The 19422-nt window shown below is 52.5% G+C and overlaps 1 protein-coding gene across 1 annotated transcript in view; it reads right to left on the bottom strand.

The window, feature by feature from the left end:
* Nucleotides 1-4397: 4397 nt before the first annotated feature.
* The window catches only part of LOC122377693 (sphingomyelin phosphodiesterase-like), a 61481-nt gene continuing 46456 nt past the window's right edge, over nucleotides 4398-19422 (bottom strand). The window contains exons 6-7 of the mRNA XM_043358028.1: nucleotides 9314-9488; nucleotides 4398-5577 (exon numbers count right to left, since the gene is read on the bottom strand). Coding sequence (XP_043213963.1) covers nucleotides 5251-5577; nucleotides 9314-9488 — 502 coding nt within the window. The 3' untranslated portion in view covers nucleotides 4398-5250. The remainder of the gene's footprint in view (nucleotides 5578-9313; nucleotides 9489-19422) is intronic.

Genomic DNA, 19422 nt, shown 5'->3' with positions numbered 1-19422 from the left:
TTGTTGAGCTGGATTTATTATGGTATTGGCGGTAAATGGAGGACGCCACTGGTGCCGACAGCGTGCGGTACTGGATACCTATACCTATAGGCCAATCAAATGACACTTTGGCGAGAACACGGAGGAAGGCGCGGGGCTGAGATTTTGTTTGTCCCCACAGAGCTGTTCTGTGGGCCACGAATAAGCACATCTGAATGATGCGGTACTGTCTTGTCCCGTTTCTCGGCCATATCTTTCCGACCGTTCGACGGATCAACACGAAACTTGCGGTACCCTCAGCGGCATCAATTCATTCAATGTATTCAGGTCAAACTGAGGTTATGCTCGAGCAGAAATGAGCAAAAAAATATGAAATGTTGAAACGCACACAAAAGCTACAGTTAACAAGCAAGTTCAAAGTTCTTTGTGTGGTCGTGTAGAAAAAACGGCGCTACAAAGCTGCTATCTCGGGTTTTCACATTTTTGTGATTTTGACCCCGCAAAATCAAATTAAGTTGTTTTTTATAAAAAAGCAAAACAATCCCAAAAGTTTTTCGAATTTCGAAAAAAAACGGAATATGCATGATAGTTCCTCGCTCCTCTATCTACATACCAAATTTTAGATAGATACCTCCTTTTTTGACCAAGTTATAGCGGAAAAACTCTCTGTCTCTGAAAAACTCTGGCTCTCAAGTGTAGGTAATGTCCTTAAATTTGACCTAAGGTCAACGGCTTAGCCTGCGGGGGCAAAAACTGCCAAAATTTACGTTTTTTGCGGGGAACAGTTATTCTGCAATAACGTTTGACTTAAAAATTGCACGAGGTTACTTTTACTAGCATCGTTTTCCTCCCGTTCAGATGCATTAAATAAACTGGATTATGATTTGACCCTGAAAGGCTTATTTGAAAACAATGACCTCAGCTCAAGGTCATGACGCGACCAGAAAAGGTCGTGTCGCTATCAGTCGATCCGCATCGTTGAGCTGAGCACATGTAAGGCGTTTTCATCGCTATAGCATGTCTCTTTCAGAGTTATTGGCAAAAAAACTGTTTTACGCCAAGTCGTGACCTGAGATGACCTCACGCACATGAGGAAGGGTCGCGGGTGCCATTTTCCGGTTCAGTATGTCCATGTTACCTTGTAAGTCGGTGTATGGTATTTAAAATGACGCTGATCCAAGCGAGGCGTCTTCCGAATTTTCTCCCATTGACTTGGGTGTAGGCCTAATGGAGAGGTCGCAAAATTGACCTGACGTAAGGTCACCGATATCAAAATTCCGAGATATGCATTTTGCACATAATGTTGCGGTTCTCGATTACTGAAAGTTTCAAAACGATCCGTCACAACAACATGCGCAGAAAAGCACAGTGTATAGAAAAGATGTATGATAAGGTGTGCAGAAAAAAAAGACGAAAAAAAAACTAACTACGGCACGGACGCGAAAAAAAACACAGGAGGGGCGTTCAACCACCCCACTCCAGCAGGGTGCGAGTTTAACAGATATTCTGTTACCTGCTCAACCGTGTACTGCTTGTTAGAACGTGCTGGAAAATACCTCAACTGGCTCAACCCAATGGCCAATGCTCATTGATAATTGTTCCTATTCAGCGGGTCTGACCTATCGTTTAAAGACGTGCCTACATATGTAATAACGTTTGATGACAGCTGTTATGTGGATTGGATATCATGACAGGTCCTCGACCTGAAAAGGCATTTACGTTGCGTAGATGGTAGATGCGTTCCGCGTCATTGCCAGCGTGTGTGTCTGGGGGTTGACTGCACCGTTGCTGGCGGAGGCCGCTGCTATTTTTAGTCTGTCCGAAGGCTGACCGGCAGACTTGCTGTCACTTCCGGCACTACGTCAGCGGCCGGTCTTGCCACGCCGCGGTCGGACCGGCCGGCGCCGCGGCAGCATCATTGCAAATACACTGCCGTGGCTCACGTGAACCATCCCATTTGAGGCGCCGATCGGTCCCACACCGCTGGACGATACTGCATGGTCAGCCCCGTGTGTGTTGCAGCTGAGCTCCCCGCTGGGCGGGACTGGGGCTCTGGCGGTGTCGCGGGAGCTGACCTCTCAGTCGGGCCGGGCCGCCTCACTCTGGCCGCCCTCACAGCTCTGTCCGGGGGCGTATCCGGACCGGAGGCGCGGCGCGCTCACTCCGGTGTGCCAGGCGGGCGGCGGCACGGCGCGATCCGGCCAATCCGCCCACCTGGGCCGCTCCCGAGAGGAGCCCGGCTCCGGCTGAAAATTCCCACAGCTCGGCTAAGCCGCCAGTGGCGAGTGCAACCTGTCGCCACGCGCCCGCCGCGGCGCCTCAGCGTAATGCGGGATCGCGCCCGGCAGCTGATCGGCCAGGGAAGCAAGGAAAACTGGCAAACGGGCCACTACACACGTCCGAAAATGACTGCGGTTTATTGTTATTGCGATGGGTAGGCACGTATGCACAACGTTATCACAACGGAGTGTCACCCGGCTCCGACCTCGTACAGCCGGTCCAGGTGACGCCAGGTTCCCACTCTGCCGGGTCCCACAGGCCGGGTCCCCCAGCCGGCGTCATATGAGCCTCGTTTCATAAAGTGAGTCCGTAACTTACGCCGGTTTTTGGTCTTGTATTGCAAGTGCATGTGAAGCGATGACGATAGTTTGACTCGTTGATTTTATTTATCTTGCAAGCAAGAACAGAAGGGAGAAGGGGAAATAAATTTATCGCTTCGCATTCGCTTGCAATACAAGCCCAAAAACCGACGTAGATTACGGACTCGCTTTATGAAACGAGGCCCTGCCCGCGCACATTGCTCCAACAGACGGTAAATAACTTTCGAAAATACTTATCTCCAATTTTAGTGTTTTCTGAACCAAAATTTTGCGAGGAATCCGATGGTGTGGTCCCTGAAATCTGAAAAATTTCCATTTTGGAGATAGCACCTATTTTTGGAAAAGTAAATATTCGTCATGCACAAAAGTCAAATAAATTGAAAATATAATGAGTGAATATTTATACTAACACTAGAATGTATCGAACATGAATTAGTGATATATTTTAGCTGAGATGATACTATATCTGCTCATACATGTACATGAATTAGTACATTAACCCTCTTCGGCCGAGAAGGGGTGGGGCGGATGCCGCCTCATAGCCCGGTTTTTCGCGATAGCTCAAAACACGCTGAGGGAAAACAGCTGAAACTTGGCATACCTAATATTTTATTCAAGCTGGATCTTTTGACACCAACTGCGTTTTCAGGTCAGGTCAGGTCACTGACCTATGACGTCATAAATGAACCTCTGCACGGTCCTCAGAAGTTGCAACTTTGCAACGCCCTCAGTGCCAGAGGAACTTTCACAGGAAGATGAAACTTACAGGACGTAGTATCCTTTAGAGGTCTCACAAATTGTATATCTCAGATTTTTCCCAAATGTCAGATGAGGTCAGTTCGGTCACGTGACCTCACCATATTAAGTCAATGGAGGGAAATATGAAAACTGTTATTTTGACGCCGGAAATTGTCTAAAAACTGACCCAAGCACATGAAATCGTGGTTTCATGCACTCTTTGTAAGGTCCGATCATGAAACCACGATTTCATGTGCTTGGGATAGTTTTGGATCATTTCCGGCGCCAAAATAACAGTTTCAATATTTCCCCCATTGACTTATAATGGTGAGGTCACGTGACCGACCTGACCTCATGTGACATTTAGGTTAAATCCGAGATAAACAAGTTGTGAGACCTCAGAAGGATACTACGTCCTGTAACTTCCATCTTCCTGTGAAAGTTCCTCTGGCACTGAGGGCGTTGCAAAGTTGCAACATCTGGGGACTTCGCAGAGGTTTATTTATGACGTCATAGGTCAGTGACCTGACCTGACCTGAAAACGCAGTTGAGGTCAAAAGATCCAGTTTGAATAAAAGATTAGGTATAGGTACCAAGTTTCAGCTGTCTACCCTAAGCGAGTTTTAAGCTATCGCGAAAAGCCCTATGAGGCGGCACCCGCCCCACCCCTTCTCGGCCGACGAGGGTTAATGTACTAGTTCATGTACATGTATGCGCAGATATAGTATCATCTCAGCTAAAATATATCTCTAATTCATGTTCGACACATTCTAGTGTTCTTACAAAAATTAACTCATTATATTTTCAATTTATTTGACTATTATGCCTGACGAATATTTATTTTTTCAAAAAATAGGTGCTATCTCCAAAATGGAAATTTTTCAGATCTCGGGGACCACACCATCGGATTCCTTGCAAAATTTTGGTCCAGAAAACACTAAAATTGGAGATAGGTATTTTCAAAAGTTATTTACCGTCTTTTGGGGCAATGTGCGCGGGCAGCTGCAGAGCGCAGAGCCGCGCTCGGCACACCCGGCGGCAGAAGCTGGCCGCACAGCGCGGCGCCCACTGACCCGGAGCCGCGCCCGGCACACCCGGCGGCAGGAGCTGGCCGCACAGCGCCCACTGACCCAGAGCTCCGGACAGCCCGCGCTGACCGGCCGAGTGACAGGCCCGCCCCCGTCCCTGCAGCCCCCCGCAGTGCTCCGTATGAGCTCACCCGCACTGGTCACGAGCCAGCGCATGTCGTGCAGGGTAGGGGGGGCTGGCACGGCCCCAGCGGCCGCCACACCCGTGGTAAGTCCGCCGGTGACTCGCGCCGTTCGCCGGAGCGGGATGAGGTAAACAGCACACATGGTATCTACAGTGCATCTCCTGATGAGTCACTAGTGACGACACAAATAGTTGGGGTAGCTCACAGCGCGCAAACACGGCAGCTCACAGCGTACACACACACGGCAGCTCACAGCGCACACAGACGGCAGCTCACAGCGTACACACACACGGCAGCTCACAGCGTACATATGGCAGCTCACAGTGCACACAGACGGCAGCTCACAGCGCACACATACGGCAGTTCACAGCGCACACATACGGCAGCTCACAGCGCACAGACGGCAGCTCACAGCGCACAGACGGCAGCTCACAGCGCACACACACAACACGAGCTCATCAGCCGCTCTAAGCGCCGGCGGCTGATTCGGAGGCGGCGCCCGCCGCGCTCAGCGCTAACAGCCGGCAGTTTCCGGTCTTCCCTCACATACCTACAGTATGACATACCTACATACCTACAGTATGAGTTACATTACCGACACGCACGAGATCACAACATGAGCCGCGGACTGAGAGCCGCCTGAAGAGCGCCGCCAGTCTGGCACCCCGTCACCACGCCATCTGACCCGCAAACCCCTCCGCAGCACCGCCGGCCCGCTCATCAGCCTTTGAGCTTGCTCTTGATGATCTCACAGTGGCGGTCGCTGCTGCGGTCGAACGTCACGATGTTGCAGAGGATCTTCTTTCTGCAGGAGGCGCGGCAGGGTTTGCGCCGCCGGGAGCCTCCCCAGTAGGTGGAGTAGACGATGTCGAACAGCCTCCTGTCGCGCGCCATGCGGCGGGTCAGCGCGAGCCAGTCGGCGGGGCGCAGCGTCGCCAGCCGGTAGGCGCGGCGGGCAGAGGCCAGCGCGAACCAGCGCGGCAGCCTGTGCGGGCTGCGGTTAGCCACCTCCAGGTCTGTCGCCCAGTGCTCCGTGTCGATGACCTCCTGCCGACACAAAGGTCAGTGACGTCAGCGACCACAGACACTGGACAGAGGTCATATACTGGTCAGAGGTCAGCGCTCAGCGCTCACTGGCTCTGGATAGAAGTCAGACACTGATCAGAGCTCACAGACATTGGACAGGGGTCAAATACTAGACAGAGGTCAGAGCTCACAGATACTGGACAGAGGTCAGATACTAGACAGAAGTCAGCACTCACAGACACTGGACAGAGGTCAGCGCTCACAGACACTGGACAGATGTCAGATACTAGACAGAGGTCAGAGCTCACAGACATTGGATGGAGGTCAGATACTAGACAGAGGTCAGCACTCACAGACACTGGACAGAGGTTAGAGCTCACAGACACTGGACAGAGGTCAGCGCTCACAGACACTGGACAGATGTCAGATACTAGACAGAGGTCAGAGCTCACAGACATTGGATGGAGGTCAGATACTAGACAGAGGTCAGCACTCACAGATACTGGACAGAGGTTAGAGGTCACAGATACTGCACAGAGGTCAGATACTACACAGAGGTCAGAGCTCACAGACCCTGGACAGAGGTCAGATACTACATAGACAGAGGTCAGAGGTCACGGATTCTGCACAGAGGTCAGCGCTCACACATTAGGGGACCCGCCGGCAGCAGCGGCTGTCACAGAGTATTACCACCAAGTTACCAAGTTTGGGTGCAAGGGTTAGAGAGTCACACGCTGTGCACGTGCAGCTCATGGATCGTGGGCATATCAACAGTGTGACGCCCCGCTCCATCGCCCGTGTATGTTTGGTCGGCATGTGTACAGATATCGAGGTTACGGAGGCGCAGCCATGGTGCAAAAACATACAACGCTGGTTGACAGCGTGCAGTGCTGTCTGGACGGAGTCAAACTATGTAGCGTGCAAACAAGAGGCCGCCGGGCAGCTGTGCGCCTCGGCTTCACTTATCACCATGTCGGCTGCAGTGACCCGCACACAATCTCAGCAGTGCGGCTATGGGCGAGGACTCTGCTGATCTGACTATAAATGCAAGGTGACGCGAGACCATTCAGGAAATGGACTCAAGGCCTTGGAGCTTAGTTCACCGTTCTATTTGTTTGATAAGTGATCATTTTGGCGACGTTAGCTGTTGTCTGAAATAGTGACGCAGTAGTGTCACTGTGCCGCCTGAGTAGCAGCACTGAAGGAGAGTCCTCAGCCCTGTCGCCGCAGCCATGCCATCGGTCATCTCCCGGCCTGGGGCAGAGTCCCATTGTGTCGCCCATCTCAGAGCCGGGTGGAGGCCTTGGAGGCCTTGGAGCTTAGTTCACCGTTCTATTTGTTTGATAAGTGATCATTTTGGCGACGTTAGCTGTTGTCTGAAATAGTGACGCAGTAGTGTCACTGTGCCGCCTGAGTAGCAGCACTGAAGGAGAGTCCTCAGCCCTGTCGCCGCAGCCATGCCATCGGTCATCTCCCGGCCTGGGGCAGAGTCCCATTGTGTCGCCCATCTCAGAGCCGGGTACCTGGCAGCTGAGCTCGCTGACGCCGGCCTACTCAGGGGAGCTCGCCGGGGTCCTCCGGTGACAAGTACATAAATATACATATAAGCGAATGGTTTACATATGTACGGGAGGACAGACCCAGGCTGGGGCAGACGTACCCGGCTACGGTCGGCCGCCGCCGACAGGTCACGGTCAGCCGCCGACAGGTTACTGACCAGCCGCCTATAGGTCACTGACCGGCCACCGACAGGTCACTGACCGGCCGCCTACAGGTCACTGACCGGCCGCCGACAGGTCATTGACCAGCCGCCGACAGGTCACGGTCGGGCGCCGACAGGTCACTGACCAGCTGCTGACAGGTCACTGACCGGCCGCCGACAGGTCACTGACCGGCCGCCGAAGACCGGCTGACGGCGCCGGCTGACGGCGCCCTGGAGGATTTCCGCAGCCGGGGCGGCGGCCAGCCACCGGCACATCGCCCTCAGAGCCGCACTTTGGCGGATTCAGATTTCGAAAGCTCGTTCAAGTGCGCCTTCATGGGTGGAGTATGCGGGAGTCGGCGACGCCATCGTCTCCCTCGAGGCGTGTGCGGCGGCCTCCATTAATAAATTGCGACCGGAGCCCGCGCGGTGCGCTGAGACGAGAGAGCCCGATGGCGCGGGGCGGCGCGTCCATGGCACGTCACTCGTGTAGACGTGTTGACGAGCCGGCCCGTGTCTGAGGGAGCAGCGGGGCTCGGCCGCACCGTCGTCGCCTTCCAAGTTGACCCTATCGGCTCAGCGAGGGGTGGCCATGATTTCAGGCCGGGAGTAACTGACGCCGGACGGCGGCACCAGCGAGCGCCCCTCGGAGTCGGGACAGCCAGCCGCCGGTCGGAGCGCGCGCACTAGCGCTGCACAGCGCCGCTGATGTCACCGGAGTGTAACCCCTGCGCAGATTGGCCGATCGGTGCGCGGTCAGGGGAGAGCGTGTGTACTGCAGTAATGAGTGCACACGTGACCGTCCTCCGACCCGCCGCTCGATGTGCTCATTCAGCCAGACTGAGCTTGACAACTGCATCGCGGACACGCTCCTAATAGCGGCCTGGAAAATACCGGGCCCCCAGTGCATGTTTCTGGCTAAATTTCTCATCTACAGGGTGTTTCACTAAAAGTGTCAAAAAGTAAAAGGTCATAATGCACATTATAACAATGTTTTCTAAGGAAATTTGCATATCATTTCATCCGCAATTGTTGGACATTTGAATATATAAAAACGATATCACCGTCACTCAAACCTATTCCACACATCTGCCCCTTCTTTTGATTCACCGTTTCGGCACGTGTCCGGAGGTGCCTCACAGCCCGTTTTCATCTTCAGCGTCCAGACTGTCGGCAAAGCCTTGAATTGTGCTCTTCAGCTCCCGAAGTGATGCGACTTGAGTTTTCCTCAGCTCTGCGAGGGCTACTGAGTCACTGACCAAACCAGAGGCTTAGCGGTGACAGATCGGGGCTTCGCGCTGGCCAGGGGCGGGCGGCGAGGCAGCTGAATTCGGCCCAGGAGCTTCTGGTCCAGTCAGTTCCTGGTGGCTACAGCCGTTACAGTGGTTGATTTTAATAACGTGTAAGGCCCTGGCTATTTCTGATGTTGGAATTAGCTTCTTGTTATCTTCAAAGGCCCTCAAAAAGACCCTGACCTTCTCAACGGTTTCCGCCGAGAGGTGGGGGCAACCCCGCCTTTTTTGGACTGGAACCGGCATCGAAGGAACCCTTTTAAACCTCTCAACAAGCCCTTTGGAACTTTTATAATCTGGAACGTAGCGAGGTGAGAGAGTAAAAAGTTTCCTGAAAAGTCGGCATACGGTTTCAATGTTTCTGATGGCACCAAATGTACATAAGTGTAATTCATCCCTCCTGTTGCGGTGTAAATAACCTGTTCTTGTTCTGCATAAGGAAAAATGACCAGTAACTTTGGCCTCCTGCCCTCGCTCCGTATGAGTGTAAAATATATCTTAAATGGATAAATAATAAATGTCCAAAAATTTGCAACAAAGCCACGTGCGCAGCCACGTGATTTGCATATTCTATATATCTTTAATAGGCATTTACTTTTTGACACTTTTAGTGAAACACCCTGTATAACCAAATACGTCCCACGTGCCGTTGGCGCTGGTCGGGAGACACATGCATGATTACGCCCGTGTGTCGGCAGTCCGTGTGTCGCCCGTGTGTCGGCAGCTCGTGTCGGCAGCTCGTGCCGGCGCGCGCCCCGCTCACCCAGGTGTCCGGCTGGACGTGGTAGATCTTGTAGCCGGGGTTCAGGCTGGTCCACGGCGACACTGAGGGCGCAATGTAGACGGTGGAGAAGGGCCGGCCGGCCCCATCCAGCGCCACCTGGAACTCGTCCAGGTGCGTGTGCGAGAAGAACTGCGCCCGCACCGTGGCGCGGAACCTGCCGACACGTCACGGCGAGTCAGCGCGGACGGGCCATCCGTCAGCCCGCGGACCGGGCCGACACAAACAGCAGGCGCAGCGCGCCAGGACGGCCGGCGCCGGCCGGGCGGGCCGCTCCCGTCCGTCATCGGCCGGCCGCCGGCGCCGGCGAGCTGTTTTCAATCCGTCGCGCCGGTGAGAGGGGTCCGGCGCCGGCGGGGAGGGGTCGCCGCCGCGGCCGGTGACCGGTGACCGCAGGCCGCGCGGAGGCTGGACGGGCGGCCACTGCAGGCCGTACGCACAGAGCTGCCGCCGCCCCACCGTCCCCTATATCGCACCCTTAGTAACGCTAACTGAGATCACACAAATAGTAGGATATCCAGCAATCTATGTGTGCTTTGCTGGTAACTAAAGATTATCATCATCATCATCATCATCGACATCATGTGATGCAAGTTTCTAGGTAAGCTACATGACCAGTGACCACAGTCCACATTTACACATTAACAAAGTCTACATTTTAAGCAACCTTCTTCGAACCTATGCCCGTCATGTGTAAGTAAACAGTGAAATATGGTAGCGAATTAAAGCGAGGGAAAATAATAGGCAATGGCATATAGGCTACACTCCTATCAGATGCGCATTGCGCAGTACATAGGTTCTAGTAACACAATTCAGGCATCGCGGCCCTATTATTAGGTACCTACTTTTTGTATGTTACGCAAAAGTCGTATCTCAGAAAAGAAATGTTGAAGACAATGCGTAGGAAAAGGTTTTCGTAGATCAAAGATAAAACAACCATACCTAATTCTAGCACAAGTGACGCGGTCAGCATGCAGCCAAGAAAACTACTTAGTTGAGGGTGAACAGCCCCAATCGGTAGAGGAGAGAAGCCAAGCCGAGGTCAGATCAAATTATGCGGTTTATTGCAGATACTATTTTCGGGTCATATTTAAATTTACACATATTGACCAAAATCTATCACTAGTTATTTATAGAGATGAGTAACTTTTATCCCAAATGAGCACTGAATAACTGCATGGGTGATGGTTTTGATACCAGGGACCATATTCACGTCGTCTTCGTAAGTCAATTTTCTCTCTTAAGTATACTTTGGTATTCACGGCGACACTTGGTAAGTTTTTATCGACAGAGTTCACGTGATTAAAACGCAGGTCATGCGTACAATTTTTTTACGAAAATGATCGACGTGAATACGGCCCCAGAAGGTGCACCAAGCTCCGAGCCCCGGATGACGCCGTAACCGCAGCTCCACTGGTCATTCCGATGGTCGTCAGCACCACCTGATCTGAGCGGCTGGCGTCAGCGCTCGCCCCTGTGACCGGTCGGCCGCCGCGACATGGGCTGTCAGCGCCGCGGCGGCAGCGCCGCTGAGCTGGCGCCGACTGCCCCGAGGGGCGCGCGTCCCAGCCGCCCACTGACCCGTCACCTGCCGAGCGCGTCCCGGCGTCGTCACCGGCGGCGGCGACCACATGAGGCGCCCGAGTCCCGGCTCCGGCGGACCGGACGGTGTGGATCCGGCGCCCCCGAGTCCCGGCTCCGGCGGACGGTGTGGATCCGGCGCGGCGCCGCACGGCTGCACTGGACCTTCGTTGGCCGCCGGCCGCCATGTGCATTGTGCACTGTGCAGAGGCACGCTCATCGGCGCCGCCGCGGCGCCGCGCTCGGCCAGCTAGAGTGGATTGCGTGCCGGCGCCCATGCTGCGGCCGCTGTCCAGTGTCGCCAGGGTGACCGGCGCGGCACCAGCTGCCACACAGCGCCGGCACCGGATGGAGGGCTGCGGCGGCGCTCCCCTGTTTACATCGCGCCCGCCCGAGCACGTGACGAGTCCTCGCCCCCGCCCCCGCCCGCGGCGGCAGAGGCGCTGGCACGCCGCGCCGGGTGGGGCCGCCTGCACCTCCCAGCCGAGCGAGCAGTGCAGCAGAGTCGGGACATCCGTCCGCAGCTGACTGCCCCGCCACCCGGAGCTGACCTGCCCATCCACAGGCGCTGAGCTGCCCATCCACAGGCGCTGACCTCCCCATCCACAGGTGCTGACCTCCCCATCCACAGGCGCTGACCTGCCCATCCACAGGCGCTGACCTGCCCATCCACAGGCGCTGACCTGCCCATCCACAGGCGCTGACCTGCCCATCCACAGGCGCTGACCTCCCCTCCATCAAAAGCTGACCTCCCCAGCTCCCAGGATCAATGCTGGTAAAACCTTTGTTGGACTGATTGTTGATTGGCTACTGTGTCTGCCTTATGTGAGCCCGGCGGCGGCTGCAGGTGTCCTCCGAGTCACTGAAGTCAGTCGGAGCAATCACTGTTTTCCTGTGAACACTGCACCGTATACTGAACTGGGGGACGCGCGTATGTACGGAGTCCAGTCCCTGTACTCCCTCCAGTCGCTGACAGCAGACGGTATACCGCGTATACGGCGTACCGGGTGCCAGTAGGGCCTCGGCTAACATGTTAACTGGTGGGCCAAATGGCCCACCAGTGACCCGAAATGGCCCACCAGCCTCAAAGATTTGGCCCACCAGTAATTTTCCGAAAAATCTAAGTTTTCACATTTCAAATTGAACTAGCAGATCTTATCGTACATTTTCAGGCTGTAAAGTACCCATCGGTGAAACATATTCTTGTGAAAAAACTTCGACCTACTCGTATTGTTTGCAATATCCTCTTGGGGTAAAAAGTGGAAGAACAGACCAGTTCAGACGGTCGGGGATAAGCCTGCGAGCGATCTCAGACGGCTGGCCGATAGACACGAATACGATATAAGCCAGAGTCAAACTACAGGGTCTTTCATAATGAATGTTATTTTTAAAACGCGAAGTTGAAGGTGTTCGGAAATAATAAAAGCATAAATTTTGTATTTACCTCATTGCAAATTTCTTGGAATTTCTGTTGATGTAATTAAAACTGCCACACTTCACCAAACTTCCCTTTTGTGCGGACATGAAATGCCTCTCCCTACAACACGGGTCAGCTCTTTTTTCACGTAGGCGTTTTGGGTGGTCGTGGGAAACGACTCACTGAAGGGCACGGCTGTCCACCGTAAGATTCGGGGACACTTTTAGAGAAGAAGCACGATGTCCGCTTTAAAATGATCACAGGCTTGTGAACATGGAATGTCACGGTTGACTGCAAGGAACAAAACGCACGAAAGGTCATGTTTTGGGCTAGCCGTGGTCGACGGGCGGGTCTTCGTCCACTGGTTCGCTTCTGGCTTATCAGTGACCGGGCCAGCTTATCTGAGGCTGCTCAGTGCTCAAGAAAGAATTCTGGCCTCATGTGCCTAGCGGGGTTCAAAGATAAGGCCGCTGGTTTCAGCAGGACGGCGCTGAAGTGACACAATGGCGGCTGGACGCCAGTGGTTGGATGGCAACTTTGACAGACGAGTGATCAGCCGTCTCACTGAGCGGCCATGGCCAGCTTGGAGCCCTGATCTCTCGCCGATGGACTTCTGGTTTTGGGTAGTCGTCTTGGAGGCCCCAAGCAGAGACCCTTCCAGTGACCCTCATAGAGCTACAGCCTACAGGTCACAGTGGAGAGGTTTGCTGCAATGCTGTGCGCGGAGGATGTGAAGCGCATGGTGCATCATTTGCGTCAGCGGGCCGAAATCTGTGTCCGAAAGCGAGGCGACACAGTTAAAATCCATGAAGGGTACCTAAACGCGAGTCATGTGCACATAATTTCCCATGATTTGTTATTTCATTGGGGTATTAACAATAACTTTGTGATGTATATCACCTGAGCTATGGCTATTTTAAAAATAACATTCATTATGAAAGACCCTGTAGAGGTAGTGTCGGCGACTTCCAGCCGATTGAAGTCTGCAAGCGATATTATGCGTCTTCACGACCGCGACATAGGATGACTTGCATATTCGTGCGCATTCGTGTACCAAAATTCGGCAGTGTAACAAGGGCTTATGATGCTTGCAGTCACACATCTGACCAGTCGGACGAATTTCGAACCGTTCACAGTCACCGTTCCAAAAATTTCTCATTTGGGCTGAAAATGACACTCAAGAATAAGAAAGGATAATTTTCACTCTCACATTTTGGGTGGCTAGAATTTTCCACTCAGACACCCAAGACAAATCGGAAGTTTGGGACACTGTTCACCAGAAGTGTACATAACTTCTTTTTAAAGAAAATATTAGGGTTGCGCACTCACGCGCAGTGCGCTTGGGCTTTTGAGTCAATTCTTTTCCATGCGACACCAATAGGCTTAATGATCATTTTCAGAGATGTTGGGGTTGCTGCTACAACCCTCTTTTGGGGTTCCTGCTACAACCCACTTTATATATAAAGTTGCACTCGTGCTGTTCACAATTCCTCCCGATCCACCCGACAACGCCCGATCTCTTCCGACCGCTTCCGAATCTCCGACTAATCGGCGAGCGATCCACTCAGGGCTGGCTGATTTTTAACATCCGACCGGCCGTAAGTTATCGTCCAAAGTTTTATAATCTGCGTCAATATTTTGTGCATACTTGTGCGATTTTATGTGCACTGCCGGAGTATCACCGCTGAGAGGGTTGTGGGTCCCTTGTCTCTCCTCTCTCTGAAGAGTCGGGGGGGGGGGGGGTCGAGCCCCGTTTTTTTTTTACTTTTTTTTTAAATGCCATCCTAACGTTTTTTTGCAGAATAAAGTGGCCGAAATCTGGGGAGAAATCGAAAATTGGGGGGGGGGGTGGGCTATGGCTACGAAGGTCAGTCCATGTCGCTGCCCAAGTGGCCCACCAGTCAAAATTCCTTAGCCGAGGCCCTGCCGGGTGCACTGCCGTCACAGACGGTATACGGCGTACCGCGTGCACTGCCGTCACAGACGGTAGGTATACGGCGTACCGGGTGCACTGCCGTCATAGACGGTAGGTATACGGCGTACCGGGTGCACTGGTCACAGACGGTAAGCATACGGCGCACCGGGTGCACTGCCGTCACAGACGGTATGCGGCGTACCGGGTGCACTGATCATAGACGGTAGGTATGCGGCGTACCGGGTGCACTGATCACAGACGGCATACGGAGTACCGGGTGCGCTGCCGTCACAGATGGTATACGGCGTACCGGGTGCACTGATCACAGACGGTAGGTATGCTGCGTACCGGGTGCACTGCCGTCACAGACGGAATACGGCGTACCGGGTGCACTGCCGTCACAGACGGTAGGTAGGCATACGGCGTACCGGGTGCACTGCCGTCACAGACGGTATACGGCGTACCGGGTGCACTGATCATAGACGGTAGGTATACGGCGTACCTGGTGTACTGGTCACACACGGTAGGTATGCGGCGTACCGGGTGCACTGCCGTCACAGACGGTAGGCATACGGCGTACCGGGTGCAAACTGGCGAGGCTGCGCGCCGTGCCGGGAGCTGAATCGGAATGCACCTGGTCGGGACTCGGCGTCGCGCCGCAGCTCCGCTCCCCGATCGCAGTCAGCTATAGCTTACATCTAACGTTGAGGTTCTGGTGGACGACGCCCGCCTGCCGTCCGCGGCCATTTGGATACGCCGGCCCCCGACCCACTATTTTACACAGCTATATATGTGGCCTCGTAACTTAGAGGACTGACGCCGGCTCGGCAGCCGTCCAGGCTAGCTATTTTGGATGACTCGGTCCGATCATCCACACGCCACGATCGAATATTTCGAGGTGGCCCTTCCCACCTGCGTGAAATGGGTGTCATTATTATCTCGCTACGTAACATTCGAAAGTAAGCGAATAAAATCAATAGCGCTATATTCTGAGAGTGACGCAAGACAGTTTGAAATGAAATGAAGGGATGAAAGGTGTTTGAACTGACGATTTGTCGGTGAGTGGCGGGGGGGGGGGGGAATGGTTTTATTTGACGGGTTTATTTGATAGCTTTACGCCCAAGACAGAAGAAGAGAACGAAAAAAAAACGAAAACAAAAACAGAAGGGACAATCCGGCTTCCCTGGATGAGATAGCTAGGACTCCCAACCCACCCCTCACCCCACCCTAACGAGCCATCAAGACAACATGAAGACAACGGGGACGGACGGTTGTCCAACGGGGACGGACGGACAACCGGGCCCAAACACAAGGATTTGTGGCGGCTCGTAAGCAGCAAAGACCAAGTAACCAAGCAAGCAGTGGCAAGAAAGAAATGCAGCCTGTCCTTTTGTAGTATTACATGTTGGTGGCATGGCGGCATCCATGTCGGCATGACCCAGCAGCTGGACATCAGCACTCAGCAGCAGCCGCCAGTTGCACATTTGCCCGAGACGTGATAAGCTAAGACTGGGGTGGCCGACCGGCAGCACAGCACCTGAATGTGCCCATCATACATATGTCCGGGTAACGGAGTGCAGCTGCATCACAAACCCAGGCCACCTGAAAGCTGGTGGTGCCGGGATACCTGATAGTGACGATATTTCTAAATTTTGATATTATTGGTTTGAACACGTTGTGACGGCCGTGCTGGCGGGTTTCCAGTCGGATCGTATAGCTCGCTGTCTTCTGGAACTCACGGGGCTGCCTGTGCCGACCGCTGACGTTAATGCCCGCAGGCTGTGAATGGCCGGTGCTGTTGGATGGGCTGGGAGAGTTAGACCAGGTCTGCTACATTCCCACCATCCCCGTGCGCTTGACTCGGTGTCTGGGGCAGTTTTGCATTTCAGATGTAGGTATCGGTCTGCAATGTCCTACACCACCGCCACTTTGGCCAATGGAAGAGAGCAGCAAACTGCATGACGCCTGGTGATGACCTAATGACGCTTGAATTTCCTCCTTCACAAAGTCAGCTCGCTTTCTCGGAAACGAGTCGTGAGTTTTGTGGCCATTCTGCCGTTTTTAAGTAGAATTCACCTGCCCATTCCTATATTACGCTGCAGCGTGGGCCCAACGTCCGGCTGCCTCTGGGCGCTATCGGTCCGTCAGCAACACGCAATCGAACTCTGAGTCGGAAACGTTGCAGGGCTGACTGCACATCCTGGCTGCGGTTGTTGAGGAAACTCGGCAGCGGGACACGTGCACCGCCGCGCTGACAAAAAAGGCAACAAAGGCCCGCGCCCCGCGGGTGTGGCAGGAAAGCCTATTGTCCTGCTCGCGCCGTCCGTGTAGCACATGTTAGCTCACACGGGCAGAGTTACCTCACAGCGCCGGTGCCGGTGGCGGTCCTGACGTAAGTGTGATGCCGGCCCCTATGGGGCTTGCAAACCGGGAGGGAGGCGGGCAGCCTGACCGGCCCAGTGAACACCAAGAACCTCCGCCCTGGCACGCGTCCTAAGGTGCGCTGGCCGGCTAGGCTGATTCAGCAGTCACTGGTGTACCAAGATCGCTCTGGTAGGTACTCATCGTCGGAACAGTCATCGCTATACTTTTTTCAATTTTCTTTTTGCGTGGCCTCTCTTTGCGTGCTCAGTGGCAAATATGTCTACATAAATGCAATTTGCATCGTAAATAGCAAAATTAACAAAAGAATACTGTTTATTTTGTTTTCGAAGAGTTCTTGCTGTTCCGTTGTCATTCTACAACACACATTAAATATTGAATATCGTTAAACCGCGCATGACGGGGGGCTCTACACAGCCCCCTCCCGTTTTTCGGCAATATTTTCTAAACCGTTTGATGGATCAACACGAAACTTGCGGTACTCTCAGCGGCAACAATTTGACACCTTTTTTAATCAAAATTTCAACTTTCTAGCTACCATAGTTTGGCCGGAAATGACGACAGAGTGACGTCATGTCGACCGATTTTGATGCAAAATATTGAATTCCGGCAAACACTATCAAGAGCTTAGCTTTAAAGCTACATCCAATATCTTTGCATAAGTGGACTACAAATACACGTAGCTATCAAACTGCTATCTCGAATTTTCGAAATTTTGAAAATTTTGAAAAATATGTTTTTCAATTACAAAACATATTCTTGATTTTTTCAAAGAGTTTTTATTTTTCGCAGAAACAGGAATATATGTAATAGAACACACCCTGATGAACTACTCTGGCAGGTTTTAGCACAATATCGTCAAAAATAGCCAAGTTATTTGCATAATGGTCAAAATTTTACAATTATATATTTTCCAAACCATTTTTAGTACGTGTTTGGCATCGTACAGCAATATAAATGACACCATCGTGTTCCGGAGCTCAAACTGCATGTGACAGGCACTTTTTTGTTGAAAAATTTATTTTTTTTTCAAAATTTAAATCTGTTTTCTGACCTGAAAGTGACCTGACCTCCGGTATATTCTGCTGAAAATGACCTCAAATGACACAGACGACATTTTTTTCGAAATCTACGAGTATAATGGACCATAAAACACCGATACATGATATACAATTCGGACCGAAGCCCTTGTTAAGGCATACATATATCAAGGAGTGCGTAAACCAAAAATGAGCCTGATCGGACTTGTCAGCAGGCGGTCAGAGCCTAAATTGTGAACAAGCAAAAATGCCGATAATTTTTACTCTGAACTGACCTGTGACGTTATCGTCAATGAAAATAGGTTTTTATTCGACAACTTTTCCAGGGCTATCAGACGCCGTTTGAATTTTGACGATCGGCCCAGTAGTTTCGGAGATAGGAGGAGGGGGCTCTGGAGAGCCCTCCACAGTCACTCGCGTGATGGAAAATACCCAGTCATGCGCGGGTTAAAGAATCCACCTTTGCTATTTTCATTGAAGATTTGTAACTAGGTGTATGTATAATGCCTAGCATGCATAAAACACCAGTGAAACACGTTCAAGGTCCGTATGAAACATGGCCCATTCACATGTGACATGGGTGATGGAATTGAAAAATAAAACTGGTGACTGCAAAATAAGTTGAAAGAACGTGCTCGTCGCCATTGCTAAACAACTATTGTTTACAATGGTTTATGAGTAGAAAGAGAAAAATGTAGGTACCTATATATTGAGACGGACACAACACATTCCGGTGTGTTGTGTCCGTCTCAATATATACAATGGTTTATCTTAAAGGTAGTGTGCCAGCTTTCCTGGACCGTATGGAGTTAATGGCCCAGATAAGGAGAACCGGATTTTTAGAACTTATCCATACCTTCAAAACTCATGGAAACGTCTTAAATTCTTCAAATTTTGAGTACCCCAGTGCGAAATTCGCCCCGACGGGTTGTCGGTCGTACCCCAACCACATTTCACACCACTATGAACAATAAATGCACACACTGAAATCGCTATTACCGATAGGTTCATCCAATCAAGTTTCGATAAACCCGTTCATCATCATCTCCTGCGGTTTCGAACACACCTGTTAGGTGGTGCGGTAGACCGCACCCAAAGCCAGGGCCCCGGTAACCTGAGGTAGCCGAGTCGGGGCAGCGTGCGCTGACCCAAGCCGGGGCCGCGGCTTTGGGCGCGGTCTACCGCATCCCCGCGGGCAGCCCCGGGCTATCACATGACACCGGGAGGACGCGCGGCCCCGGCTTGGGTCAGCGCACGCTGCCCCGACTCGGCTACCTCAGGTTACCGGGGCCCTGGCTTTGCTGCCCCGACTCGGCTACCTCACGTTACCGGGGCCCTGGCTTTGGGCGCGGCTTCTGCTCATACTTTGTGGTGCGGTGGTGGTGCGTCGGGCCGCGCGCTCTGACTTCGGCCAAGAAAAATGCGTCAGCTGATCATTGTCATTTCTGCCACTTGCGTGTGGTGAAATGGGGTCATAACTTAAGAGACGGCTTTTTCATATCAATTATTTTACATAAAATCATATTTCAAACCATAAATAATGTTCGACAGCCAAATAAAAGAAACAATACCAATACAGGCTTACAGTTTAAGGTTCGACATTGTGTAATGTGTTGTCTACGATTAGACAGCTGATAACTCATTCCCGTACGTCGTAACTCTATAATGACCTTTGCTTATTGTCACATGTGCGCCGCATTCGCGATTGTTGCCGACGCCTGTTTGCAGGTCAGCCCACTACAGTTGTTATACATAT

Source organism: Amphibalanus amphitrite, unplaced genomic scaffold (assembly GCF_019059575.1).
Source record: "Amphibalanus amphitrite isolate SeventyFive unplaced genomic scaffold, NRLGWU_Aamphi_draft 000006F_arrow, whole genome shotgun sequence".
NCBI classification, from domain to species: Eukaryota; Metazoa; Arthropoda; class Thecostraca; order Balanomorpha; family Balanidae; genus Amphibalanus; species Amphibalanus amphitrite.
The sequence above is the reverse complement of the archived record's forward strand: the minus strand, read 5'-3'. Positions and strand labels throughout refer to the sequence as shown.